General features: G+C 32.1%; 1 protein-coding gene across 5 annotated transcripts in view; it reads left to right on the top strand.

The window, feature by feature from the left end:
- Window positions 1–12,481, top strand: part of LOC100741610 — a 66,280-nt gene that overhangs the window by 9,092 nt on the left and 44,707 nt on the right. Inside the window, exon 1 of one of the 5 annotated variants that reach the window (XM_003486279.4) lies at window positions 10,313–11,338. The exons of 3 other annotated variants lie outside the window; for them this stretch is intronic. In XM_003486279.4, the coding sequence (XP_003486327.1) occupies window positions 11,305–11,338 (34 nt within the window). In that variant the 5' untranslated portion in view covers window positions 10,313–11,304. Of the gene's footprint in view, window positions 1–10,312; window positions 11,339–12,481 lie in introns of those variants that run through there. One more of the 5 variants, XM_012394921.3, reaches the window with a different exon arrangement.

The raw sequence follows: 12,481 nt of genomic DNA, 5'->3' as shown, positions 1-12,481 counted from the left end.
GTGCACAATTCGTGCACAACGGTCATGAGAGTAATTATGACTGTTGACTTCACATCTTGCATATTTTGTTTCACATGTACCATGAATACGATTTACGCGTCTGTTGAAAAATAAGATTGATGATTCGAAAACGTTGTACGTGCACTGTAGAAGTGATCTTGATTAGTTGATTTTCATAAATTAGCAATATTTTACATGTTCGCGAAAGAAAATGCAGGGAGGAAACTATCCGTATTTTTTCAACGTTCAAGCAACTAATAAGCATAGACAATTTTAATATGAATTAAATAATGTTTAGTATGTTCTATAAAATTTGTATAAATTCACGAGAGAAATAAAGATTTCATAAAGGAAAGGGAGATCATTGTGGTTTCTTTGTAATTACAGATTCGTTCCAATAATTAAATTATCTGTCAATCAATGTATTCTCCTTATAGCTTTATTTTTCTATTTTTACGTGACCACGTGTGTCATATATTTGTGTCATATATTCTATAAATATCGAATAGTATCGAAGAGACACTATCCTTTGTAAACTTTAGATTTATATTGATAATTGTTTAACATATATAAACCTCGATAAACAAAAAAGATTTATACATGTCTGCGAACCAAAGAAACAAATACATAAAACGCGATATTCGACTTCTTTTTTTACATTTTTCCCACGCTTTGTTGGCTATCTTTTGATTAAAGTACATATTTTAAACGGGAGTATACTGAGAAATGTCAACCGCCAAAGCACGAGGTATTATATTCTCTAACTACCAAGATAAGAATAGCAAATATGATGTGCATAAATTTGATAGATGAATCTTCAATTCAGTACAAACCGAAGTTCGGAGATAAAATTACAATTTTTAATTATTCGTCAATTCTAATGTCGCTGATTCAGAAATTCCATATCAAAATACGGAAGTATTGTTTTCACATTTGCAAAAGAGTTTTCTTTTCGGGATATATTCAACATGCTGTAATTGTTTCATACATATCCACGGGAAAAGAGTTAATAATCTTGTAACTTCGAAAATAAACGAAACCATTCATAATACTATGTCTATTGTAAAAACAATGGTATTTAAATCATCATCCTCTTTGTTTTCCGAGACGCTAATAGACATAGTCATCCAGAAAAATCATTGTATACCTTATAGAAAGAATATCTTTATTTAGGAATATAATAATAGTTTTGTAACAGTCTTTAGTACCGATATTGTTTGCATTCGATTTGATACTTTTGGTAAAATCACTATTGAATATTTGTATCTTTTTCAAGAGTTGGGTATTTATCTTACCAAATGACATTGGGGGACTTTTCACTGACTCAACAGAGTAATTTACATGTTAATGCGTCTCTATACCAGGCAATATAAATTGAGCAATACAATCCGATAATCTCATAGCTTTAGATACATAGCAGAATGATTAGATACATGTAAAATGTTCGTGTATAATCTACCGAGGATTTCGGCGAGATAAGATAACCGCGGAAAATAATTAGGTTTCATGAAGTATAGTTTTTGATGTATATGAACAATAAAGATTAATTACACAGTCATTAATCTTGTGTAAGACGTTTAAATTACTATTTATTGGTATGCATATTTTATAACTGAAATTGAAAATGTTTAGAAATACCAATTAAATAGACAACCTATCAAAATACAAAGTACTTGTATTAATATCTGTTATATAGCTACCATACTAATTGCTGAGTTAATTGGTAATTATATAGGATTTCGAATATACACCGAAATATAGAAAGAGATAAATATGATGAAAATTCTAAATAAGTAATTTCAAGTATAAGTTAGTTTTATTACTATGATACTTACCAGAAAGAATAAAAGATAGTCATAGGTTTATGAGGTGACTGTAAAGGCTTATTTATACAATTTCAAAATACTTTTAAGACGAAGATCAGATCATTCGGCTTAATTTTAATGTCATCGAGAAGATAACGATTTATATTACCTCCATAAATTTTAAATAAACAGAAATTTAACTCATTGCTACACCTGTATCTTATTGTTTATACGACAAATATTTATTTACATGTTTTTATGTTAATAAGCTCCTATTTCTTTTATTTTCATATATATTTTAATAAAATTCATTTCGAATAGGAGAAAGAATTGTTTAACTGAATTGGATTGTTAAATCTAAATTGATAAATTAGCAATATACGTGTATGATTTTCTCAGAGACCAAACTGGTCAAATCCATGTTTCGTTTCCTCGATTTCATTACCAATGTACGTATATGAATAATGTTCAATTGTGAAAAAATAAATGACTTACTTCCACAAGTTCATTTATCCCAAAGAGGTCGCACAAATCATAATAAACAAGATAAATTTTGAAAAATAATCATTACCTTTTTCTATTTCTTAACCTTGAGGTTGATCAATGTGTGTCTCCTGAGTGGTTCATATATCAGATACATGATACGATGATCTTTCAATTTACAACTTTAATTTCCTATAAAACCGGTCGTGCAGTACAATTAATTTTGGAATTTATGAGAAGTTTACACTTTTGGAAAAAATTCAAACATAACATGGATATATTACGCGAGACTAATTTAATTCTGTCTTACGACACTTTTGTTTATCCTATCCAACTATTTCAAAACTATTGCCTTGCCCAGTCATGTGAGACAAAATGTATATTCATAACATATGTTTGATACATCTTATTATCTTTCCTTGCTGTTTACTCGATACATGATTAATTCATAACATTCCATGTGCATATTATGTACATTGCATAGTATGTACATAAGATCTATGATTAAAATCGATATCTGTTCAATCTTTATTTTAAATTAATAACTCAGATAACTTATCAGACTTATTTTATTTTTGTTATCAGTCATTTGAGTTATTCGTTTGGTCACTATACTGACATTAAAACTGGCATCGTTAAATATCCTTTTTATAATAGTATCAATTATTAATCGGGACGAAAGAATTTTGCAAGGAACAACGAAATTACGAAAATCTATACTTTCCATATTATGCGAACTATTTATTGAATTATTTATCTTTTGTAAGAAACATATTTTCTGTTGTCCTACGCGTTGGAATTTCTAGCCCGCCAGCAAAATAATAGTTGCGTTTTGGGTTAATAAAATTTTGTCTTGACTATTGTGGAACGCATTACGATAGATTCGTACATTTTTTAATTTTAATGTTTTTTGAACACTCAAACTTTCAAGCTTCTAAATTTTCAAATCTTTAAGCTTTTGAATTTTTTATTTTTTATTGTGCACATCGCAATAAAGCTTATATTCTTCCATCGAATTACACAATGAATTACGAATTTACGTCAGATATTAAGAGAAATGTAAAGAATAAGAAATGTATTTAACCTGGAGTTTAAACGAAATACAGATAAAATTCGCTGTCTCTCGCTTTTCCCTAATTTATTCCTAACCACGTCCCGCAGGAAAAAATTTCTGTTTCACCTTTTTTACTCGATTGCTACTCATATGCATATTTCATACTTTTACTATCTATTAGATATACATTGCTCGAAATCACGAAGTACGCTTATACGTACATTTATTTCTTGCGTTACAAACAAAATCGGCGGATACACTTGAAAATAAGAAATTTTAAACCAAAAGAAATGTTTTATAGCCCAGTTCTAATAAATCTATTATCGGTGATACGCCTTGATAACTATTATCAACCTACTGATCTGATTCTTCAATATCGTAAAAGCAATAATCTTACAATTTTTAAACCGAAGTAACCTATTTTCTCTAAGATATTATATGTGGAGAAAACCAGAGGAAATGTACTTTTATTTTATAATATTTTGTTTACTATAGATCAGCTACTCACAAAGTCATTATAGACGATTAAAGTGGTCAGTTTGGAATGTCTGTGTTTCAACGAGTTTCTGTTTAACAATAATAGATAAGATTAAATATTTACTGGAGATAAAAAGTGGATATTGTTCAACAACTTAACGAAAGAATGAAATTGCTTGAAATTCGGATAATATCTTTACAAATAGCAAATAATTATTTAACATAGAAAGATGACTAGTATTTGTATACATGATAGTGTATTCAAATTGAACATCTAGATCTTTTCCTGTTATTGAAGATGTGAAAGAGTAATTAAGAGGATCTATATCATGTCATTGAACTGGTCTTCCTACCGACTTAGCAGCACACATAATGAAGCATCGCATTATAATATAACAGATGTTGACATGTAAAGAAATCTAGATGACCTTGGAATAATCTTTAAGACGACCTTGTTATGGAATTTTTCTTATTATCACCAGATGTAAGTCTTAAAATCATATAAAATTCACTTAGTCACATTTTTTTATCTTCGGTTGATATAATTTAGATATTGGATTCAACACATCCTGACGAAAGAAACTCGTTTATACAATTATATTGAAAGGAAATCTTGGCCAATCGATCTTCTGTTGATTGATTTGAATTATCTGAATGTGAACTTCTATTATCGGAACGAGTTATCATAGACGAGAATCAGTGAACTCTCGTTACATTACCGTGGAACTCTATTTATTCGAATTTTATTCATTGAAACGAAATTTTGGTATAAACTAGAGTTCACAGCATGTAAGCCTTGACTTTCATTTGAAAACTTTATATATTACATAAACACAAACATTTTTATCTTTATCTTTATGTACAAAAATGTAATTTATGTAATTTAATTAGATTCTTTTCTTTCTGTTCTGGACAACTTGGTCTCTACTTGTGCCTTTCTGTTTTCTTTCTCTAATTATCCCTTTCATAATTTCTATCTCCAAAGAAATTTTAATTCCGAAATTTGGTGTTCTTTTTGCTTAAACGAACTGCCGCCGATTAATTGAGAATTATTCAGTGACGAAAATCACTGAATTCGTATTGGAGTAATTGTTTTTCCTCCTGATGGATTTAGATAAATGGACCGGCAGCGTATATGGACACCATACATGTTTGTTTGTCCATAGATTTAGATAAATAGATTTTTATTGCAGAATACATGTTGTAATAGAGTGTAAATATATGCGTCTTCTTTTAAAAGCTTCTTAAATCAAATGTAAGCTCAAATGCAAACCAAACGCGCAGCATCACCGACGTCATACTCGCAATTCTTCCATAATGTGTAAAACAAGTAAGTAGGAGAATTACGTAGTGTAGGTTTGAACTAAGCGAGACCAATCTCCTTCGAGATATAGATAATCATCCATTACAGAAACTGACGCAAGTTATTGCTACCATCTAAACTAATAACGCACGTTTTATTCAGATCCAGTTCTTGAAACTTGGAAGAAATGCATTGTCATAGATCGAAAGGTGTTCTACATTTCCATAATATTTTTTCGTAATCGAACATAACATGGCTTGCGGCGACAGCAGTGCCGAGAAATACATGAACTCTACGATGGAAATTTATTGTTAACCTGTTTTCGTCGTAAATTAATATTCCTAGGCTTTCGTATTTTATTCTGATTACAACATGCAATTTATATAGCAAAAATTTAGCGATTCTAGGCACATACAAGTTACAGCACAACTTACACAATGTTAATTCTTTAACACTCGAACTATCAAACCCGTCAAAATGATTTCGTTTCTTTATAATTACTGAAAACATATAGGTAGTTTTCCAAAACTAATATTGATTTTTACTGAAACAGAGGCATGATTATGTGGCTCCATTCATTTTAATTAATATCGTTCGAATTATAATGATTGATATATAGAATATTTAAATACATATAACAGACTCATAGTTCTACTGTTAACTTATATACAGATTCTATACGGGATTTGAAATACACGAAAAAATGTCTATCGATCCGTTGTGTAGAACAAGCTTTGGTATGTTTAGCGTTGCAATGAAAATTACGCGTTATTGTATCATGTAAAAAATTCCACATCAATTTCAAACATCTGTTCGAATAAATACCACGATTTAAAAGATCGTATATCGTTTCTAGAGATAGGATTACTCTAAGCATCGATTACATATGGAAAAAAATGGACAATAAAAACGGATAAAAGTAAATGGAATGAAATGACGTTGAAAGCAGATTCTAGAATTAAACTGTTTACCAGATTTCTATCGCAATGATTAATGAGTTATTTTGCGTCCTCGTTAAAAATATTGACGTTTCTACCTCCCGCGAAGGTCTCTCGTATTGATAATCCTTAACAGTGACTACGTATGTTTACCATTATTTACACAATTCCGAAGAGTTTATCAATAAATTGCTCTTGGACGGAGAATATTTAATCTGACTCAATGGTTCAGTTATTTAAGAATGAGCCTAATGAGAAAATTCCAAGACTGTTAAGATTACAAATGTAAGGAAAACCTGTGATATGTATTATTACACGCAATATTCTTACTTTTTCTCACAATTTATTTTATACCTATGTTATAATGGCCATATGTATATATGCAGTATACTTTAACTAATGTATATAAAATATTGTATATAAAAATGTATATAAAATATATATATAAAATGGGTATATATTATAGAAATAAGTCATGACTGAAATATAATTAAATATATAGCTATAACACAGCTAGTAATAATTTACATCGGATTTAAAGAATGTAATTTATCTAGTTACAGATTCGTTCTACTATCCAATTGTAAAGAAAGAAATTGGTTGTTTCGTATTTTTCAATTGTACTGATGGAGATTCAATACGATTACAATATATGTGCGTAGAAATTATCTTGTTCATTACTGTTTTAGAAAAATATGTTTAATTGTCAAACATGATTAGATACAATTATTGTATTGTATTGTATTCTTTTTCTTATACATATCGTGTACTGATAACTATTCATAGTAGATTACATTTTGATAAATTAAATAATTGTTCGCTTTGATTGTATAGATTATTATAACTTGATAAATGAATCGAATGTTTACAGAACTTTTGACTTTTGGAATATTGAGATATTTTTCAATCTGCACCGTTTGTCACACTAATGAGCAAAGATGATAACGTCAACCTACGATAATAAATTTCCTTGGTGATAAAAAAATTATAGAATACGAAAAAAACTGTCTAATGTATCTAATTGCCAGGTTTTATTTTTGTTCTGCTTCTTCTTTTTCCTCATCTAACAAAATATTTTAGCACGTTGTTCCAACTGAGTCAATACGTTGTGTATCCAATATATCATTGGAACTGCGATCGTTACCAAAATAACATTTTCTAATTTGTTCAGTATATATCAAACAAATTTATATAGAAAACAGCATACAAGGGAAAAATTCTTTGCACTAGTTCGCCTACAAGAATTCTATTATCAATGGGAATTATTTTTTATAATTTCCTCCCTCAAACTATTGCTTTATTATGGTAACTTAAATTATCCTTAAAAATATATTGTAGATTATTTTTTTTTAATCACGTATTGTCAACATATTGTATGGTCGCAATGAACAATACAAATTTTCTATAGTCACGACGAATGATTTTGAAACGTATCGGTTAAACTCGATCGTGGCGAAAGTTTTTTGCTTAACGTTGCTTAACTTACATTACATTACATACATTATAAACGACTTCAATAATTCTGATATTTTATATGAAAAATAATAAAAGCAGGCACGCAAGGCTCAGGATGGTACAATTTTACTGACTTGAATTGCTCTTGGTATGTATGTAACTCGCCTACGTTGATTTAAAGCTTTAGAGGGGAAAAGTGGATTGATTGACCATACTGACCTTGGACGTGTTGGCAGTTAACGCTAATTTGTTCTAATAGATTAAGTTAAGCAAATTTAGCGAGTAGTAAAAGCTGCCAAGTAATTCTATTATCGCGAAATATATTTCCTCGAAATCGATTTAACAATTTGCCACTTTAAACTAATCTGCGCAGTCTGAAAATATTAAATCAATTGATCGATATATTTCATGATTTTATTCGTGTCCATGAAAATTTAGAATTTTTCTTTTACAAAACCAGATAGTGGGAATCTATGCAAAACTTTACTTTACTCATTTAACCCACTGTAATTTTGATTCTTTGAATTCCAAATATACGCAGTATCCGCGCGTAGAATATAACAATGAAATTCATAAACGTGTAATGATAATAACAATAGCTAATCAAAGAAGATTGCTTACGATCGAATGAAATCATGAAAGTTAGCAGGTAGGAAGATTATCGATTAAGATTAAGTATAATGATAAAGTTTGATTTAATTGAAATTTGTTGAGCAGCAATATTCATTTTGATGATATGTTACATATGATGGCATTTTAAGAATAAAGTAATCTGCCGAATTAACTGACTTTTGTATGCACATCTCGATTCATCATGTATAATCCGTGATTCATTTCTTGACTTTATAAAAGCCTGATTGAAATTCTTATTTCTTGATTGAGACTCTTACCTCGATTGTATAAGAACAAACTGTTTGAAATTCTTTGTAGTACTTGAAAATGTGAAGATTTTATCAATAAAGTGTCCTAAGTGAAAATTTTGTTGTCATTTATTCTACACATAATACACGTACATAAATGTCTTCACGTTTAATAATTTATACTTTATGTTCAGTAGGTTATTTAAAAAATTATCTTTACCTAATTTTTTTTTCTCGAAATGTCGTTTTACGTCATTGTATCTATGGCGACCTAAAATTTATAAAGCGGAGGGGATAAGTATGCTCGCAAGTTTTCCTTCAGTTTCTCTTAAAATTTTTGCATAGTTTCATTTTCCATTCGCGAGAACGATTTTTGTTATAATTACAAAATTAAGAAGTTTCTTGTTAATATTATGATATCTCGAAGACTGTTTCTTTTTTACACGTATACTGATTAAAAAATAATTTATCAACAAAACTGCTTATCGTCTTTATTGTGTTTATCAAGACAAACATTTTTTAAAAGATTTCTTCGTGTGTACATAGGTAATAACCCGTCTCTTTCTGGATATCTAAAGTAAATTATGACACTTAGAAAACAAACCGATCTTATAAAAATTATCCCACGATAAACAATATATTAATATTATGAAAATAGAAAGTACAGATAAATAGAATTTTTCTAATTTTTTATCTTTTTCCATAAATATGGAATTTTCCACGCGAGTGACGAAGTTAAAGTAAAGTTTAATCAAGACTAAAGGAAGTGATTAAATGGAACAGATTACTCGGACATTTTGATTTATTTGACTCGTCAAACAATGATCGATAACTCCTCTTACTTTACACAGTTTGTGTGTTGATTTTCGAGCGAAATTTTCTAAAATAAGAAATTAACTATGAATAAGCTTTATTTGTCTAAGAATGTAACTGTGTTTTTATCTTTCGGTAGCTAAACGCATGGACATGACGTCCGAGTGTTGTCAGTAGTCCGGAAACCATTGAGGTTAACGGTCATCGATAGATTCTTTCCAACGCAAACAGCGCAGACGTTCCGTGTTTTGCAATCACTTTAATCTGTATCGTTGTTAATTGTAATTTCTCAAGTTACCAATAGAACATTCGCATAGCAAGACATTAAATAAACAAACATTATAGATAGACAACTATGTAAAATATTAAAAATCAGACGAAACTTTGTCGTTCGATCTCTTTTTTGCCTGTTTTGGATTTCGCGTATTTACTGGAAATTTAAAGGTAATAAAATGCGTGTGTACGCGATATAAAACGTCTAAAGCAGAATTACACGTTATAATTTTTGATAGGTCAAACAAATCTCTATTACAGTTACTATACTACTATATTATTTGTAGATATTACTATATTTTCCGTTCTTCCTTTTTTCTTTCTAATATACCGCAGCGTGTTTGTAAATCGAAACTTGCGAGTGCTTTCACTCGCCGGTGCCTTAGATTCGATTAGCAAAACTACACTCCAGCGGAAATATTCGATTTATTCGCTTCTGCTCGGCAACTCGAGAAAAATGAAGAAAGGCAAAGAGAAAAAAATAGAACGGTAAAATTCAGAAAAGCGAAGATCCGCGACGTTTTTTTGTCTTCGGCAGAAAACATCCTATTTAGCGCGGTTTACAGATGAATAAGTTTTGAATATCCAACTACGTGCACCTGTCGGTGAGAACGTACACGCGAACATACACGTATATACTTTCTAGAGAAGCTTGTTGGTCTGCTTTCTAAATTTTTGAGCGAATCAGCAAACGAAAGAGAAGCTTCGATAACAAACGACGAAACGAACAGAGACAACTTGGTTACAGTTTCCTCATAGCCAACGATAAAACTTCGTACCGTCCCATTGTGCTACTGCATTTCGCCCGATAAGAATCTAATCGAAAACACGGAGCGTTCTTAACGCGTGACAGACACTCTATATAAGGCTAAGTGAGAGGTTGGCGTACAAGCTTCTCGGAGCTGTATCATTCAGCATGGTTCGACAGCCGTGGTTCGATCAGTGCGGCGACAACAGGTGCGTTGATCGGTTCCCTCGGGAAAGGAAAACACGCTGCGGTGTAAATGAGAAAAGAGAAAAGTAGGGAAAGGGAGGGACAACAGAACGTACAGAGAAGAGAAAAAGAGGAGGGCCTATAAGGTGGAGGAGGAGAGGCGAGGAGATATAAGAAAGAAGAGGGAGAAAATCATTGGCGAGGGAACGGGAACGGGAACGGGAACGGGAGCGTTCTTGGTTCAAGTCAGTTCAGCGAAGTCCGTCGAAGGTGAAAAGTCTCTCTGTCTTCCTTCCTCTTCTTCAATACTGTTTTCGGACGAACGAGAGAGACTCTATCCACGATCACCTTGCCCGTTACTTTTAACGCGTAAATACCGCGCGTGGTCGCGTGCTAGTGCAGAGAAAGAGAGAAAGAGAAAGAGACAGAGAAAGAGATACCTATATACAACATATAGTTGATCGGGAGAGGAGTGCGCGCGCGCGATCTCGTGTGTGCCTGCCTATGTGGTTAATGCGTGCCCGTGAAGTTTTCTATCGTTCTAAAGGATAGAAGAGATATTGGTGTCGATGCTGTATGAAATTCGAAGCTAACCGAGAGACCGCGGGGAGACTGACTGACTTGTCGCATCGATGAAAACTTGTCGGATTCTAAGTATGTTTCAGGATCTAACGCTTGATTAGCCCGTCGCCATCTTCTTCCTACACACACGGTTGACAGCTTGAGTGCATTTCAAAGTATCGCATTGTTCCTATCGAGTGTATACATATATATATCGAATATATACGTATATATCGTTCGGTATCGGTCGTTGTTTTGGTGCATCTATGTGTCCTTGCCGTGCGGTCGTACCCTACCCTTGCGCCGACAAACGATAGCCCAGGTCAATTCTGCCGATTTCAGCTTACTATGTTGGAATTCTCCGTACAACATGCCGAAGTCGGTACGTACAACCAACATTTCATGTCCAGCATGCTGCACAGCCTACGTGGATCGCATGTGGTAAAGAAAGTGCTTTCTCGTTTGCCCATCTTTTGTGTAACTCGTGGCTGACCTTTCAGGTGCCCAACGCACGATCCACTCCGTGCAGTGGAACGAGACGTTCGTTTCTGTGTCTGCTTCTGTACGGCTATAACTACGTCGTTAGTTGTTTTTCTTTTGTCTCGTGTATTATGGATTTTGTCAAATTTCTTTCGATACTTTTGCTTCTTCCATCCTTCGAAATATTTATATTCTCCTGTACGCGTTATGTTCGTTGGAACGCGCAAGTTTCGCATAAAAAGTCGCAGCGAATACTCGCGGGCAACGATAAAAACGACACTTTTCTCCTTTCACACATCGTTGATACATAATCAGCCGGATTAAATGACTTTGTTATGCTCCTTCTCTTCGAACGTTCCTTCATTACGAGTTAAATTATAATCGGCAAAACTAGTTATCCCGCTTAATAGACGAGTGAACAGAGAAAATATAGGTTGAACATGGGGATCGCTATATTGAACGCTGCAATAAAGTCATCGTTGTACGCGCGTAATAAAGTATCACCGCGATCATTCAATTGAAAACTGTTGTCATTCGAGGTTCAAGAACAAGCCTGCGGACAGTTTCCTGCAGGTATATAGCCGACGGCACGTTCGTTTTTTTATGCTCGTACAGTGGTTCGCCAAAATATATTAACGCTTACCATGTACAACCTTTATACATATATCGTACGTTTTATATAAAACAGTTTGAAATTTCGTTGTTGTTGTAACTTAACATGGTTATTATGATCGTGTTGATAAAATCCGAAGGCAATCTACGAATGTATATATAGAGATTACAAGATATTTGCTGTAAACGTATAATTAGCAAGAGATTAGTATACAGTGTGAATAATCATTTTAAACTAATAATGAGTGTTAGGGGTAGTCCCATTGATTGTAAGACTTATTAACATAATAAATAACTGACTGTTTAAATATTTCAGTTTAAATATGTTAATTTTATTTAATTAATTAAATATCTTGCAGCTTCCATGTAGACTTTCAGATTTGTTTCAAACTTTACCAGTAGAATCGCGATAGTCGTGTCTCATACTAGATCG

Source organism: Bombus impatiens, unplaced genomic scaffold (assembly GCF_000188095.3).
Source record: "Bombus impatiens unplaced genomic scaffold, BIMP_2.2 scf_0102, whole genome shotgun sequence".
Classification (NCBI taxonomy): Eukaryota; Metazoa; Arthropoda; class Insecta; order Hymenoptera; family Apidae; genus Bombus; species Bombus impatiens.
Note: the sequence above shows the minus strand (reverse complement) of the source record. Positions and strands in the feature narration are given on the sequence as shown.